We start from the raw sequence: 17,998 nt of genomic DNA, 5'->3' as shown, positions 1-17,998 counted from the left end.
ATTGCAGGTTTGGTTTGGTTTGGTTTGGTTTCCTCCTGAATTCAAATTTGCATTAGATGCCTTTCCCTGAAAGTTCACTTTTTCGGGTTAAGTTCCTGTAGTATGATACAGGTCAATCAACAGTTATGGCTGGAGGAAGAAGATTTACTCATCTATGTTTTCAGTGTTCAGAACAAAAATCTGCTTTCTTTACGCACTTTGCCTTTCGGGGAGTGTAGAGTCTTTAGTGACCCAAAACCAACTCTACACAAGACCCATTTCTACAACTGGGTTTTGCTTATATAGCCCAATAACCAGAAAGCCGTAAACTCCTGAAGACAGGGTTCAGTAAACTTCTTGGCTTAAATTCGCTTTATTTCCTCTTATATTGTGAGTAGAACTCCTTAAGTTGCAAACAGGGCTGAAGTGAAGCTGAGGGAGGCTCCTTCCAGTGAAAGCTCAACGTCAGCCCTGACTTGTGTTAACAGCTGGGGGGGAAAAAAGGCAGATCCTGGGTGTGCTTGTGAGCTGGCAGGATGGCCTGCTAGATCGGGGATAGCACTGATGCGTTGCAAACATGCTTCAGTGCTTCTCCTGCAGTGCAAACAGATTGTCACCCTGTCGGTGTTTACTTACAGCTATGCAAGACCATCTAAATCAGTAGAAATGTATGCACTGTTTGGTGAAAAGGGGCATAAAGGATGAATGCTGACTTGGGAAGAGCTGAGTATCCGAGATTGTCTCACACCTTGTGACTCTTGCAGCGTGCCCTCGGCGTGCATGGCATTGCTCCAGGCCGGGCCCATGTCGCGGGGCTCCTCAGTCAGGGGGTCTCTGGGCAGGTCAGCTCCAATGACTCTGCAAGGCTTAAATACCCCTCAGCAGCTTGACAGCAAGCCCTTTAAAGCTTGGTTTTATTGTCAAGAAATAGAGCTGTGCTTAGTTTGCCTTCAGCTCCATAGAACCAGAGTGGCAAAAAGGCTTTTGCCATAATAACCCCTGCTGACCCCAGGCAGGTACCCCGTGCTCACCACCCGCATGCCAATCAGCTCTGAATGCACCCCAGGATGTTCCTGGGGTGAATAGCAGGTGTCCCGCCAAAGACCCTGCAGAGTACTGACCGTAGCTGTAGCCAGGCACCCAGTTGCCGCTGCCTTGTGCCATGAAATCCCAAGGTGTGAGGGAAGCCGTGGCTTTAACTTTGCCTGCTGCCTGCCCTTATCAGAGCAGCCTAGTGATTCTGACTTGTAGCCAGGTAGGCAAAATCAGCTCATTATTATTATTCTTGCGGAACTTGAAGTTGCCAAATTTCTCTTATGAGGAAAATAAGAAATGGTTTCGATGAGAAGGAGCACCCGTTATTGACTTTATCGCTGTGTTTTCCTACAAACAAACGCGCTGATGTTTTCCATACAGTCAAGAGAAAAAGAAAATAGTTCACTCTGGCATTCACCCATATGCTGATGAATTTGGGCTCAGCATTACTCTGTGATGACAGGAAAGAAAACTAGTACCTTGCAGGCAATATTAAACAACAGTTCTCAAAGTTTACGAGAATAATAGATGAACAACCTAGTAATCCTGCTCTGTTTTCTCTCTCCAGCGGTCGGAGCGTGGAGTGGTGTCTGCTTTCAAGCACAAAAGCAGCTAGTTCCATCAGCAGTCTGACACCTGAATTTTTGGCCTGTAATGAATCTAGAAAGTTCAACTAGCATTTGGGAAGTGAAACCTAACTGAATGCATTTATTTCCTCTCATTTCTCCCCTCCTCCTGCCCTCCCTACTGCCTTACTCTGTTCCCTACTTAAGCAGATGATAAAAATGAGTTATGCGAGATGGGAAAAAGTCCCGGCAGTATGCTGTGCAACTCATCTACGGCTGCAGGAGAGGAAGGTGGGGTCTGTCGTGGCTCATGTAATGCGATGGGATTGTTAAACCTGCTCCAGCAGCAGCATTTGTAGTGTGTGCAACGTGCAAGCCAGAGAGATAACCCTGTGGTTCCAGGGTAAGCGTGAGCAAGGTGCATGTGGCAGTCATACGTGCTGTGAAACACAGTGTGGTTTCAAAGGCCTAAGAATAAAGTGTAGGAGTGGAAGCACAGGCATATATCTATTTAAATGCTGTTTTGTTCTAATATTTTTTTACCTTTAAGATTAGCGGAGGATCTTGTTCCTGCCTGCAACTCTGAACCATGATTGCTGGTTTCTTCCATCCCCCTTGCCATTTGCTGCACCAAGATAAACATTTCCCAAGCAGAAGGCATTAACCAGTGAAGAGTCTTTATGGAATTAAGACCTCAGGGGCTCAGTTATGTCAAAACTGCAAAATGCCTTCCATGAAACGTTTGTTGCTGGCATGAAATTTTTTATTTCAGTTCAAACTAAAAGGAAGTGTTTCAATCTGCAACTATAAGAAGTGATTTTCTAGTTTTGATTTATCAAGAACTTGTTCCCTCAACTTCTGTTGCCCCTTTTTGGGAAGTAAGATGGCAGAGAAGACAAAACAAAATGATGAATGAGAAGTAGAGGGAGGTAATTCCATTTTCCTTTTCTTTTTTAATTTTATTTTTAGGTTACTTCAGGAAAATTTAAATTACGTTGCTATCACTGATGTTCTTTTAGACCAAGAGCTGCTGCTTCTCTGAGCACCAGGCAGGCTTCCAGACATACTGTATCCACCAAATCCTTATGAGCACCTGTACCCAGTACTGCTGAATATCCAGTAAGGATGCTAAAACCTAAAGAATGACACCCCGTGGTTGTGTGAAGTGAGGTGCAGCATGGGTGCAGATCTGCGGCAGGTTCCTGTCCTTGTGCTTTGCACCCTTGAGCACCTTTATCATTGAGGATGCTTACATGGTGCCTGGCAGACTGGAGTCTCAAAGTGCAAGTGAGCCATTTGGAGGTAACTGGGTGACTTTTCCTGCCAAGCACCTGGCACTAGCAGCATCTGGGCACCGGCCAAAGCAGTAAAGTTCAGATCCAGGTTTTTGATTCAGCCCCATTCACTAATATAGGTGGTGAGTGGTGACGTTCCAAGTAAAAATTGCACAGCAGAGCTCACTTGAAATAATTTATGACCAGGGAAGAAAAATCTATGCTAAGAATAACTTTTAATTACATCGGGTCAGTAAATTATTCTACAGATTCACGCCCAGGACTAGTCTTGAAGATGTATTAACTTCAGTGTGTCCACACCTGAAGTCACTGGATTGTGTATTGTTCTCATTGAGTTCATTAAAAAAACCTTCTGTATTTAGCTCTTCCAGTGGACAAATAACAGATGAGTGCAGTAACACTTGCATGGTCTTAAACTGCATTTATATTTCCTGCAGTACATCGCTGCTAAGCACCACAGACTCCTCGCCTGACGGCAGTTGTGCTGGGATGGGAAACCAGCATCGTTCACATTCTGCACTTGGATGGACTCAGACCTTTTCATCTCCCTTATAGAGTTTCCTTCAGTAAGCTGATCTTTCCACTCCATTCCAGCATGGAATATGCCTTAGTTTCTTCATGTGGTGTAGTTTCTTATTACTACTTTAGCATAGTTTTGGCTTCTCTCTTCACATTTGGCAAGAACTTATTTCTACACAAAAGTCAAGATAAAACAGATTTCCTTACAGAATCTTCCTAAATATGATGCATATCATTATTTTTTAGGAAGTATTTTAGGAAGTATTAAAAAAATGCTCTCATGACAAATGAAGGAAAGGTATGTTTTAGTATCCCAAGTAACAGTTTTAGAAAGCAATACTGCAAACACTTTGCAGTACACACAATCCTGCAAACACTTTGACTAGCAAAAGCATCGTGACTTGGACTTTGATAGTCTCACAAAATAAACTTTGAGTGTTTCTTTATAGAACAAAAAAATATCTCCTGCAGTTATGTTGCAGGATAACTCGTGAATATTGTAGCTTTGTTTAATCTGCAGCTTGGGAAGTCTGGACTGACCAAGTCAGACTCCAGAAAAATAGAAATCACATCAGAATTACTAGCTGGTATTTATTCAAACTACTGCTAATCTTTCATTTGCAGCGGTAATTTGATTTGCATGGGCTCATGTAGACCACATGGAACTGTTCTGATTAAGACTTGAACCTCAGTTTGATACTGGTTTAATGAAGGCCAGTACGGGAGACACCCAGCTGACATTTTTTTTTATAATCCTTGTGTATTTTTGCCACGTGTCCTGGCTTTAGCAGTAAGCTCTACTTAAGACCAGTGTCTTCTTCAGCACATCCACATTTATTTATTTATGTATTTTCTGTATTGCAGGTAATCCTTCTTGTGTTTTGTCTATTCCTGTTCCTTCAGGGTGCCGATCATTTTTCTATTATTCTGCTCCCAGTTGTCTCAAAGTCTACATAAAGGCTTCGATAACTTACTCAGCTACACAGAAGTAGCAAGGAGAGGGATTGACTGAAGGTCCCCCCTTTTAACTGTGTACAATGTAATCTGTAGCTTCAACTGTCATTATTGTTGTGGATTAGACAAGACCGTCATGGGTATCGTGCTGCAAGTTTTGGCATAGCACAGGCTGTGGGACTTCCCTGAATTTATGTCTGTTCATGAATACTTGCTTTCCTTGGCCACAAATCTGTTAGTTTTGTTCTGTGTTGGTTTTGAAAATTTTTAACTTTCTGTACTGAACCAAACTGCTATCACAGTGACCCTTTAGGCAGTCCCTGATGGTATTAGCTAATGCCTCCGTCCCAGAGCTGAGCACAAGTAATGACTGGAAGGAATGTTGCTGCTGTCCTTTGACCGTTTCTAACAGTGCTGTGACAACTTTAGTGTTTCCCTTGGTAGGGATCGTAGTGTGGAGTTTGCTTAAACAGCTCATATGAACGATACTGCTCCTTTTAACAGGGTAGCAGCCTTCTAATGTCAGGCTGCAGAATTAAGTTACTGTAAGAAAGGTGAACCGGCCGCTTTCTGATCTGTGCATTGAGTGGAAAGTCAACTGACACCTATTGCACAGGTCTTTTTTTCATATTTGGAGTTCAGCTAAGCTGTGTTTTATCAGCCTCACCCAAAAGATGGCAAAGCAAATACGCTGTTTAGAAAACACCAGCCATTTCACTGTTTGCGATTTTCAGTGCCATTTGACTATATAGTCTTGTAATTAGACGGTGTAAAGTACTTAACATGTTACCCAAATATGTCAAAATGCATTAACAGCACAAGTGTTCTTTACTGCTTTCCTAAATACATTTCACAATATGTGGTACTAGAACCTACCTCATCATTGTTTATAAACTGCAAATAAGCTGAGATCACCAAGAATTAGGTGATTAGCATGAGACTGTCTTTCTGTACTAGAGAATATATGTTATAATGATAATGTACAGATTGAAACATACAGATCCCTTCCCATCTAAAATAGAAGACAGACTGGAATAAAACCCAACAAGTTATGTTTTTCATGTTCACTCAGATCAACTTGCTGCTGCTGCTTCTTAATCCCCATTCAGTTCAACTGCTTCTTTCCAAATTTTTGTGTTACCTCCAGACTTCGCATTTGAATGCCTTGTAGGCATTATGTTGCTTTTGAATGGCATTTGGCTGTGGCTTCTGACATGGGGAGGCCAGCCGCCCACCTGCTTCTGGGAAGGGTCTTTTCCATGGAACAAACAGCTTTGCAACACTTCACCCTGGTGAAGCAACAATTAACTAAGTAGTTTCCTTAGAAATGAGAAGATAGGACTTCTAGCTTCCTTAAAGACCATCAACTGTGCTGAACTGTCAAATGACCCATAGCAGTGTTCCCACAAATGCGTACTTTGTGTGGGACCCAGAACCAATGGAGGTTGCGTTCATTCACTGTTAAGGCCCTTGGGATCTAGGCAGGCCGGGGGACCAGATGTCCTGCGGACACACTTCTCGTGCAGACCTGCAAGTGAGGCCCACCAGTATGCTTTCCTGCCTGCTTTCTTCCCCTGTGGAGGCTCGAGTGCTGTTTGCAAACTGAGCTGATGCTGTTGCCGCATCCTACACATGCTTTCCTGCTCTGTGCGCGCTTGGGTATTACTTCCATACACAGCGTAAGCTTTGCAGTTTCAAAGATCGAATCTAATAATAGATTGGTCTACATTTGTTGCGTTGCCAGAAAAAGACATATGTTGTCAGGCAGTCGAAGTCAGCAACGGTGCTGAAGTGGAAATGTGCTGAAACACGAAGAAGGCAGAAATCCAGAAGAATCTGTCCGAGGTTTGGCTATTAGGAAACTAAAAATACTGTCTTCTCGCATACGTGCTTTCCGCACGTACTTACAGAAATACTGTTTGCCTGATGTCTCAAAATTATTAAAGGGCAATTCTTTTCTTTTCTTGGCTTTGATGTGATAATAGAAGATGCTGTTGGCATTCAGCTTATCGAGAACCAATGTAAGAGGGAAGAGAAACGATTGGAATAACTTGAACGGAAGAGCATGTGTAGTATAGTGCGGGAGAGAGACAACATTGAGTTCTTTCTGTCATTGATGATTCAAGACACAGTTTTTGAGTTGCACTCACAGTGGAAGCAGATCTTTACATATCTATGCTGAGGGACAGGTTTTAGGGTGAGGGCTTGAGTTTTGACAGCATGCGATGGTAAGAAAATTTTCCATGCCGTACTTTACCACGCAATATTTGCAATTCCAATTTCTCATTTTTAGTTTTTCCCTGGGAAAACAAATGCATCATTAGCTTGAACAAAGTGAATGTATACCACAAGAACTGCTGGTCTTCTCTGTGCTGGTGAAAAGACTTTGCTTTTAAATTCAGATGGCTCTATGCTGCTGACCTTTCACAGAATTGCAGCGAGGTGGGGATTGAGCTTTGAGCTCAATGAGCTGGTATATGAAGATGTGTGGTTTTGACATGCATTCTGAGCCAGCAATTTTGGGATTTCATCTCTATATATCCCTTAAATATCATCACTTTTAGATGTGTGCTAAGAAAACGGCATCTGTCACAATCATACTTTTTCTGCTGTGGTCCATGTGTGCACACATGTATTACTGTTCTGGAACAAAATCTCTCCATAAATGCTATTGCTGATCAGGAAATATTTTTTTTTTTGGTTATTGTTTCCTCCTTTAGGACCACTAGCTTCTTGCTAGTAAGCATGTAGGTGGCTCGGTGGGTAACAGTAGCAAAGAATTTCATTTCAGTGATTTCTCCAGAGAATTCACCCACAAAGTAATAAATACTTACACCTCCTGGGAGCCACCTGGAGTAGCATCTCAGAAGTCCTTTTTACCCAGCTTGGATCACCCATCGCACAGGTAGCATCCTTGTGCATTTAAGAAGTGAGAGTAAAAAATTTGGGCTGCTACTGTTTTCTGCTTCTCTTGGCACTATTCCTGGAGAGAGCCGAGTTAGTAAATGTGGCTGTCACAGTAGCTATTACCAATGACACAAAATAATTAGGTTGTGGTTTCTGTTGTGGTGGGGCCACTTCAGTATTTTGAAGTGATAGGTCTGCGCTAGGAGGGAGAGCGTCATGCGTGATTGTCGTGACGGATGCTTCAAGGAAAACAGGCCGAGTCTCTAAAGGTGGGTTATCTGATACTTTCCATTTACATGAAATCCTGTTGGCTACATGGCAGATCGCTAATAGAGCTGCATGTTGCTTCTTCTAGTTTTCCTGATGAGGTGAGGGGGAGGGCGGCAGCAGCCATCTCTTTTTTTTCTCCCTGTTGTTTTTGGAGGGGACAGCTGCCGCCTTTGTTCTTGACGAAATCCTCACGCCAGATTTTAGTCTGATTCTCTAATCAAGTGAATGCTTCCATTTTTTGATGTCTTGAGCCACCAGTGTGGGGTTCCTGGCTTTCAGAAGTCCTGAAGACTTTGGGACACAGACGCTCAGCAGTGCTGAGAAGCCCTGGTAGGCCCTGGTTGCTCGGTACTGCTGAACTGTGCCCCATGCAGGGATTATACTGTGAAGACACTGTGAAATTTGTGGGCCTTAAGAACCAGCTTTCTTTTTCCAGTATTTAAAATATTTTCTGTAGGTTGCATCAGACAAATCTGATAGTGTTACGGTGTAAGTGTGAAATCCTGCTCTTTGGTCCTTAAAGACACGGGCTTTTCCCGTTGCACCCAATTTAGCGTCAAGAGGGAAAAAACTTGTTTTGTAGCTTGGGTGGCAAACGCAGCCCACGTGCTCTGGCGTGCTCCTGGAGGGGCCATGAGCCCTGCGCTGGTGCTCTCAACAAGTGCGTGCTCTTCTGAAGGTGAACGTGAGCTTGCAAAATGTGCAAACCTTCCTGCCATTGCTGGGGGCCAACTGGAGAGAAGCTGGAGAAAGTTTTGGGTTTTTTTAGTAGCTGTTGCTGTACGTGTGTTGGTGTGCCAGGGAAAAAAGCTTTTCCAGGTATATGTGGTGTTAAACCTTAAGGCTGAGGCTTTTTTTTTTTGTGTGTCTACAGTGGAAGAATCCCATGTCACATTTATTTTGTGTCTCCTGTGAGAGGTGACATTGCGCTCAGTGCTGAATGAGACGGAGAGGCTGTGGCGCACATGGCCTGCGGTGTCAAAAGATGAGTGCAGAGCAGAACAGTGGCAGTGGGAGACTGCGGGGGGGGAGCACGACCTTGTGTTCGTGTGCTGGATGGCCCCTACCACTTGTCTCTTCACCTGGAGCAACCCGGGGAAGAGAGGCATCTACTGAGGGGAGGGGCAAGGACCAGCAAAGGGAACTGGGATGCTGTCTGCTGGTAGGAAAAGCCTCTGAAGCAGTAAGAAGACATACTGGGGCTCAGTTGAGAGATTAGATGTCAAACCTTGACAAGGCAAGAAGCTTCAGTGGGTAAATAAGGAAGATGGGAGCATGCGTGAACTGTGGGAAGGCTTTTGGAGGGCGTTGGAGTGATCAGTTGGGGAGCAAAGCCTTTCGCTCTGTGTCAGTGCAATAAAGCAGGTCCTGGGCTGTGACAGGATGCCTTAAGGGATATGGTAATTAAGAAAAGTAACTAAGAACTAAGTCATAAAAATAATAAGTGTTTTACCAGCTCCATTGTGCTTAGGCAGGCAGCAAGGAATGTGGGTCACACAGTGTGAGTGGCTGAGCCAGGAATAAAATCCAGGTCTGTTAATGCCTCAGGCCTCTCCGTACACACCAGACTGTGACTCTTTCCCCCGGCCCAGCTCGGGTGGGAAGGGACCTCCGTTTTAGATGGAAGACCAGGCTCCGCTCAGTCCAGCAGCTAATCATGTTCTCCTGCTGTTTGCCTTTGCCAGGTGCAAGTTCTTCAGCCTCACAGAAACCCCAGAGGACTACACCATCATTGTGGATGAAGAGGGCTTCCTAGGTAAGTGTTGGCTTGTGCCGCTTCGGTATCCAACCTGGAGGTGGGGGTGGAGGAGGAAAACATGTCATCTCTCACTGAGATTATAAACCAAAGCGTTTGTAAAACAGGTCTGTTTGTCAGTGCTAGTAGTACAGCTACGAGAGGTGCTTTGATCACTTAAGCATACTGTCTCGGCTGCTGTGCTGTACAAGGCGTTTCACACATGGAATATGAATATATTTTAATGCCGGGAGAAGAGCATGCACAAGTCTTAAAGAAAACTTAAGCGCATTTAAGAAAGAAAAGCCATCTGAATATCATTGTATTAAAATGACCTGGCCTTTGCCCCCAGACCTCCACAAGCACACCACATCTTGCATCTCCCGCTTGTTCATCCAACCTCTCTCTTTCAAAGGAGCACTTGAAGGTGAGTAGTTTGTATCATCCCCACAAACATCACAATGCTGTGGAGCTGTGTATCAGCTCCTTCGGCTCATCGCTGAAAGCTGTGATTTATCCCCCTTTCTTACACCCAGCTGTCTCTGTATTAAATGTGCTGTCTTTGCCCATGGTGGCTGAAGGTCCCTCTCTGCCTGTGTCAAAGGTGGAGTCAGATAAGGTGGTTGCCATGTGCTTGGGAGCTGCAGGCACTTGGCGTTGGGCGAGTGCTGATGGAGAGAATGGTTTGGCTTTGTGGATGGAAATAGTTTGTAATAACATTTATCATGTGGGGAGGTTTTGTTTGTAGCAGTGTATTGAGGTGGTGGAATGAGGAAGTATTGTGGAGCTATTATCTTTGTTCAATCACTGCTTTCTGTGGTTGGAATTAAAAGTCTACACATTTTACCGGTTTGGAGAAAATTCATTAAAATACGAAAAAAGAGGATTTCATTCCTGAACAGGAATTAACTGTCGAGTGGCTACTTGTGACACTGTAACATTCAATGGGTTTGTAATATCCAAACCATAAGGAGAAAATTAGAAACTATTCCATCTTTATTTAGTATGGAGTAAAAGTTTTATAATCGGTAGCATTGCTGAATTATTCCCTTTCTGTTTCAGGAGTACTCATAAACACATAATAGAATAAATTATTACAATTTGGAACACTACAATAGTGGCTAAACGTTTTCATAAAATAATCAGTACGTTGAGAATAGGTGAATGGATCTTTACAGCTATTGCTGTTTTTAACTTGGGAGTTGTGGGGTTTGATTGAAAGTGTATGTCACGTGTTCTGCTTTTGCTCCCAAAAGAGGACTTGACATACAATTCTGCTGCCAGAATGTCCCTTGCTGCATTTTCTTCAGGGAGCATATGTGCGAAAATTTTATTACTGCTATTGGTAGTACCTTCTTTTATTATTATTGGTGGTAGCTGGGGGAAATCAATTCAAATTCGGTTTTGCCGTAATAGCAGCATGCAAAGCTTCCCTCTAAGAGCTTAATCTTAAGAGAGAAGTCACCAAAGAAGGAGAAAAGTTGGGGTTTTTTTTTTTCCAAGGGCTACAGCACATGGCAGAGCAAGAAATGCAGAGATTCCCATTGTCAGGAGGGAGTCTGTGTTGCTGAACCGTGCTGCCCCTGCAGATGTGCCATGGTAGGGACACGCTCATCTCCAGCATCACATCTGTGTCCGTGATACCCATGGCACTCATTTCTCTGCCCAGCTGGCACAACGCAGATTCCTCAGTTCAGTCGCTGGTGGCAAGTCTGGATTGCAACCACCCCCGTACAGCCGCTAGCAGCCACACTGCTGTTTATCTCTGGAGATTATTCCGGCTTGATACAAAGGTAAGCTCAAGCAGTGGTTTTGCTCACCAGTAACGGGGTCGTGTTGCACTGTGTACACCACTGGTTGTACTTGGAGCAAATCCCAGGCCTAGCCAGACCAGTGTCCTCGAAAAGCTGCATGTCCCACTGGTGCCTTGGGTTATCTCTGCGAAGCAGACAGAGCTGCTGCACTTCAAAGCAGCAGCCCTCTCTGCTTGGACCTTTCTGACTTTATTACCTTGGCTCTCATGCACACATAAATTTACTGCTGATAGTTACAGCACCCATGTAGCTTCCGTTGAGCAATGGTTTTGGCAGCACGTAACATCCCTTTTTCTCAAATGCACCACATGCAGTTGGGGTGTTAAAGCAGGGCTTTGCAGGAGAAAAGATCACCTTCCAGGCAACGCAGGGGAAGGAAGGAGCATGCTAAGGCCATCCTTTGCTATGGCATGGCGTGGAAGCCAGGTGCAAAACCCAGCACGGGTAGTAGTGTCAGGAACTGGCAGCTTCATCACTTTTTCTTTGTTCTTTGCCAGTAAGTTCTGATCTGCTGGCAAGACTTGTATGCTCTGCATCCCGCTAACTCGCCTAACACAGCCCCCATGCCCTTTGGGTTTGTGCCCAGCCCATGCTCTTCCTTCTGAATTGTCACCACCTCAGGGTTAGCCCTGACTGCAATCTCCGCTGTTGCTCCATCCCTGTTCCTCATTTTCATATGCTGTAAGTTTTTCATGGTCTGGAGGAATTCAGGATCTGCCAGGATGCCTTGTCACAGTGAAAGCCTCTGCTTCACTCCCTGCTTCCCCTCACAGTCTGGCTATAAATGTCTCAGGAGAAGGAGTCTCACTTGGCCTTTGTACAGAGTGTAATCAGCCCATAGACTTGAACAGGATCAAAATCTGGAAGAATTGCAGCATCCCACCTTCTTGCAAAACACTGCCAATCATGTCCGCCTCAAGTGGATCAGCTGCTTCTTGACCTGACTAGCCAAGTGCCAGGTTCAGCTCAAGAATTACAGGGTAAATTTTCACCCTTGGTGAGCAGATTAGGTAGTAAACCCAGCAGCAGTAAGTGACACTTCTTTTTCCTCTCCAGGTAACTTCTGTTCTTCCAGTGCTTAACAAACTAGATGTAGGTCTCTGAAGGGCAGGCTTGTCTGTGTGGAAAATTAGGACCTTTCTTTCTCAGGCACCTATATGAATTTTTGCTGCAGCAGCAGCGAGAAGATTGTCCTGTTAGCTGGCATCTCTCAAGTTAGCCAGGCCCCTTCTCCTGCATATCACAAACAGCACTGAAGGGCAAAGAATAGGCTGGAGAAATACTGGCACTTTCAGCAATCCTTGAGGTTAACATTTCAAACATACTGACATGCAGTAACCATTCTTAACTGTTTTGTAAAAAAATAATCCTCGGGCTTGTTTCCCTGAGAGTCGCAAGTGAGTCAGGCTGGTAAAGAAGTCATTATTTCTTCTCCCCAGAAAACATCTGCAGTGCAAAGCCATAACCTGCTTAAGCATCCATCGTGCTGGAAGGGAACGGCTACAGCCTAATTCTTTGCTTTAATCCCCCAGCGGTGAGGTGGGGATTATATCTGCACAGAACCTTGTTTGTTCCAGTGGCCGTTTCTTGGGCTTTGGCCCGTTAATGAGGAAGAATTTTATTCAGCAAATAACACAGGGGGACAGTGCACAGAAAGCTCTTTTCCTGGCTGATACTGAGATGAATTACCAGAAGGAGTTTGGCCATGGGCCCTCCTGTGTGAAGATGAGTGTCTCAGCTACTGGGGTGCTTGGACAGCCATGTAAAATCCATGCATTTATCACCTGCTGTGCAGCTGGCACAAGGCAGAAGAGTCGAGCGGCCGCTGCTCCCTGAAATGTAGCAATATTTGAGTTTGGTTTGCTTTTCCCCCAAGGCTTGGCTGAAAGCAGGAGCTGCCTCTATGTAGTGCAGATATGCCATAGCCCCTGCGCTCTCTGCGTAGTCTGTCCCTTTTTCAAAGGCCAGCAAGGACAGACTCCCTCCATCTCTGGGCAGCTGCACCAGCAAAGCTTCAGCCTGTGGTCTCACTGGTCCCAGTAGTCTCCGTTCATCAAAGGCTTTGGGTTTCTCACAGTGGAAGGAAAGCACATGCCAGGACACCTGGCGATAGCCATGCTCTCAGAAACCCTGTTTCTGTGCACCAGGAAGCAGTTACTGACATTGGAGTCCTGTCCTGGAGATGCCATCTGAATAAAATAATGGGGTTTGGGGGTAGCAACATTCTTCCAGTGACACTCCCAACAGCTGTCACACCGCAGCTTCTGTACCATATGTCCAGACAGAGTTTTATTGGAGGTAAAGGGGCAGTTTGGGTGTTTGCTTTGTTTTAATTGCCCCATTTCTGCTTCTGGTTTCTCCAGCTGGTTCGTCTGCCATCATATTCGCCCTTTTTTTTCTCTTGGAAGTCCACAACAGAGCGATAGCTCTGCTTGGGTAGCTTTCAATGAAACCCCATCCATCTAGCCCCCCATTTTACACAGCACAGCACAGTGTGAAATGAAGAACACTCTACCTCAACCACATTTATTCTCTAAGCCTAATGAAGTAAAAGCCCATCCAGTGTCCTCTATATAAGTTGGTCCAGTTGCATGGACGTGAGAGACGGCTGCAGTTTACCCTCAGCTATTTCTTTGTTTCAGTATCTGTTGCATCCACTTGAAAGAAGGCCAAACTCTGTGATAAGGACCTTCCCTGAATCGCCACCACTGGGACCCGGCAATGTGCTATTGTTCCTATGGCGAGATAGCCTCTTTGCACCTAGAAGGCAACAAGTTCTACTTTTTGAGTTTATGCCCTATTTATGATGAAAAGAGGAGTCTCCCTTTTTGAGACCTCTTACAGGGCAGTGGATGGAGTTTGGGAGGTTTCTTTCTCCCTTGGGGGACAACCCCTAGCCTGTTGCTACCCTGACATAGCCTCCTCTGTGATCTTGGCAGCTGTTGAGTTGCTCCATAAACATCTGCATAAATGGGGTCTGTGACAGTCTGTCATCCAGGTGAAGCTGTCCTGAAGATGGAAGATTGTAGCGCAACAAGCTGCTACAATTTCCAAGGCGAGATCACTGCCTTCCCAGCCTTGGCGGTAATCGGTGTCCCTTGCGTGCAATCTTCCTCTGTAGGCAGTGAACTTAAAATGTTATCGGAGAAGCGGAAAAGAAATCACATGCTAGGGTCAAGGGAGGAGTGAATCCTTGTGATTTCCAAGTTGGTAAACATGCATATTCTAGTTTCAGGGGAATTGGGGGTGGGGAAGGGGAACACATCACCTTCCCATATTCTGGTCTTCTCTCTCCTAGATCTGGCAAGCCCATTTCATGTAGGCCACTGCAGTTAGCAGACCTTAGGTCCTGACTGGTCTCTTCTGGACTGGAACTAGAGAGGAAGGGCAGTTTGATTTCAGTACTGAAGCAGCAGTGGGAAACATCTCCTCCTTCGGTGCAGGTCCTCTGTGGGAACACAGAGCAAGCCTCTCAGTCTCCCCACACTGAGGTTCATCTGCAAGATGGAGGTGACAGTCCTTCCTTTAACCTTCTTTGGCTGCCCAGTATGGCTAGTAACTCCTCTAAGGCCAGAAATTTATGCATTTTCACAGTTTCCAGAATGAGGAGGCTCGTAATCTGAGTTCATACCTCACAGTAAATTGCCTAGTACATTAAGATAATGGAATGACTTGAAAAATCTCAACTAGTTAGAGTAGCAGAGAGATTTTGTCCAAATTCATAAATGGTGACCTCATTCTAATAAAAAGAAAGGATAAAAAGAAAAAAAAAAAGCTATCCTGCTGGCAGTGCTTTGTTTTGATAGCCATCATCCTCAGACAACCTGTTCTCTATCTGACCTTGGATTCAGGACCATCATATGCTTTAGTACCACATTGAGCCCCTTTTTCAATAACATCAAAATGGTGAATTGCTTTCAGTGTCCTCTCTCTCATCTTGTATATAAAATGGGCCAGAAATCATCTTATAAATACGTGCAAGCACAGAACCCATCTAGCTGGGAGCAATCTGTAACTTTATTTAAAGATACAGAGGGAAGCAAGCAAATAGATGCATCTGTTCTTTTTGGCTATTTCTTCTATAACTAGTTCTCCTTTAATTTTTTTATTGCCCGGTGACTAGGCCTTTGTATCTCAGGCACGGTGGCTTAATTTGCTTGCTGACATTTATAGCGCTGAATTCCTTCCCCTGGACTGCCAGGAGAGCCTGCTGGTTGCTAGGCAGAAGATGTTTTTCTCTATTAAACACGTGCACAGTCGCTCTCTTTTGGATCTCTGTATTGGCCAGACTACACTGTGTCTGTGGTTTTCAGGGTTTTTAAGTAATGTGGTATTAATGACTTAAATTCAAATTAAAAACATGGGGATTTGAGTACTGACTCAACAGAAATATGTGCTTGGTTGGGAGGGTTTTTCCTTCAAAGCATATACGCTGGTACAGATCGATAGGCATGTTGAGGGGCTGCGATTACACGGGATTTCTGCCCTCTCCCGAGAGGCAGCAGGGTTTGGTAGTTAAAGCTTTCAGGGAAGGGTGAGAAATATGTGCTTTTCCACGGTCTGGCTTGTGTCACCTGGGGAAAGGGGCACTTTAGCTACTCCTTAGAGCTCATATGTGAGTGGGTTTGCAAATCTTGATGGCACATACTGTTCCTTATGGTTGTAACCTGCCACATAAAGTCTTTTGGTCCAGTTTCTCTCCTGGCTCCTATTTAAAGAAATAATGCATAAATAATACATATTTTTCACTGTTTTCTCCAGTAGATGGGTGTGTATCTATATCTGTGTTTGTTTTGCAGCCTGTGGAGAGAAAGCCCAGACATCTCTTCCTGAACCACTTGACTGGCCATGATTTCCTCCTATAAATTTATTACATCTTGGCTGCTTCCTAGCACTTTCCGAAGTCTGAGACAGATGAGCAGATAGATACTATGGCTCACTCTTATCAACCCGCTCTCATAAACGCAGAACCTAAAAAAGCTTTTCTGGCTGAAATGGTGGAATGATTCACTGAAATTTTAGGTTGGTCTGTAAAAGCAAGATGCAGCTTAACAGAGAAGTAGCATCCCTGCTTATTTGTTTCACTAGACAGCATTTGACCACCTATGTGCTGTTCCACTGGGGGATCTGGGTTTGTTTGGAATTTTTTTTAGGCAGGACTTAGGGGGATTTGTTGGCTTTCATTGTTCGCCCATGTCTGGAGCTGTCCTCAGTCTGCCAGGGTGGCAAGTGCTGCACCCCAAGGTGAGGAAGGGACAAGGCTGAATATACTCTGTAAGACTTTTTGAAACATTTGTATGTTGTAAATGCTGGTAGGACTGAAATCTGTAATCTTACTCTGCTTTTTATGTGAACTCTGTATGGAGCACCCTGTGAGAGATGAGGAGGTGCTGTTACCCCGCAGTCACGGGTCGAGGACTGAAGCACGGGGATTGCTGAGGGATCAGTGATACAGCAGAGAAATGAACCTTTTTACCAAGGCTGAAAGTGTTCAACCCTCAGTTCCCAAACTTTGCTAGTTGTGAACCTACTATAACTTTCAAGCCATACTTTTCTCAAGTTCACGACCTGACTAGGAAGTGGATTTCCTCGACCTTGGCATCTCATATATGCTGTGACCTTAGTCTAGAAATGGTGAGACTACAGTAACCTTCTGAAAAAACAGTCTCATCACCTGCAAACAGAGAAAACGTTTCTTTTGTGGCAATCCCTTGCAAAATGCCAGCACGCGGCACTCCCCAGGGCTGGTCTCTGAGCGGATTTGCCATATTTTCTCTTTGGTGCATGGGTGGAGGTGCCCATGCCTCAGGTTTCCCAAGGATCAACAGTCATTCATCAACACGAGAAAACTTCTGTCCCTGGCAGGCTTGAAGGATCCTCTTGCTCAAGTGACCTGGGAGGGAAAGCCAAACAAGCCTCCGTCTTGTCTGTACCTAGGCAGAGGCTCTCAGGCAGAGGTGGCAAGTTTTTGTGCCCCCAAACTTCACCAACTTTGATCACCACACCAGGAGAAAATAGTCTTTTCCAGCTTTCTGCCAGCCTTGGTACAAAGTCTGCAGAGCTAATGATGGATCAAGGGTAGCTCTCATAATCCCAGTGCAATGTGTTTAGTTGTTTGGGTTTTACTAGAATCAGTTCAATTCCTTGTGTCTAACTCTGGAAAGGCAGAGCAATGCATGTGTTTGACCCCAAACTAACAGTTCTCTTTTGAGGGGAATGAGTGGAGGCTTGGTACTTTGAGCTAACTCTTGTGCAATTAAAACAAAGAGGGGATGTTCTTTCCTTTGTGTGCAGTATTAAGCTGATGGTGACACGCTGGCCAACCGTCGTCTTCAGGCTTTTGGCCTGACAGTCACAGAAAGTCTCTTTGGGCTTTGTGGAAGGGCTGCCTGTTGGGCAGGTGAGCCTTTCTCGAGTGAGCAGGTTTGCTGCTACAATTGCAAGGTGAAGGGACAGGGAGTCGGAGCAGCGTGATAAAGTTCCCAGGTCTGCTGCAGGCTTCTCTGACCTTGGATGAGTCTCTCATTGTGTCTCAGTTTCCTCATCTGAAAAATACGGATAATCCTATTAAATCACCTCATAACAGGCCGTATAAAGATTAATTAGTAAACATGTGGAAATGCTTTGGTAATGTAACAGGCAACAGCCATGATAAATAATAATTGAGGTAGCTTCTGTCCCACAGGATTCACTTTTGCAATGGGTGCGCTTGCAGACCTACTGAATGAATCATCTCTACAGCGGAACAGATTGGAGATTATGGTGGAAAAAAAAAATACCCTTTTATGAAAAAAGTTGCATAATCATTTTAAAATCTCATATCTTAGTATTTAATCTTGCACAGGATTAAGTCTCACAACCTCAAGGTTACAGTCATACAACAGTTAGTAAATTAGTGGCTCCATCTTCAAGTCTTGTTTGAAA

The 17,998-nt window shown here is 44.6% G+C and overlaps 1 protein-coding gene across 1 annotated transcript in view; it reads left to right on the top strand.

The window, feature by feature from the left end:
* The window catches only part of CASTOR2 (cytosolic arginine sensor for mTORC1 subunit 2), a 123,872-nt gene that overhangs the window by 57,554 nt on the left and 48,320 nt on the right, over positions 1–17,998 (top strand). Inside the window, exon 2 of the mRNA XM_075112746.1 lies at positions 9,211–9,281. Within this exon, the coding sequence (XP_074968847.1) occupies positions 9,211–9,281 (71 nt within the window). The remainder of the gene's footprint in view (positions 1–9,210; positions 9,282–17,998) is intronic.

The sequence above is a fragment of the Phalacrocorax aristotelis genome, chromosome 18 (assembly GCF_949628215.1).
Source record: "Phalacrocorax aristotelis chromosome 18, bGulAri2.1, whole genome shotgun sequence".
NCBI lineage: Eukaryota > Metazoa > Chordata > Aves > Suliformes > Phalacrocoracidae > Phalacrocorax > Phalacrocorax aristotelis.
The sequence above is the reverse complement of the archived record's forward strand: the minus strand, read 5'-3'. Positions and strand labels throughout refer to the sequence as shown.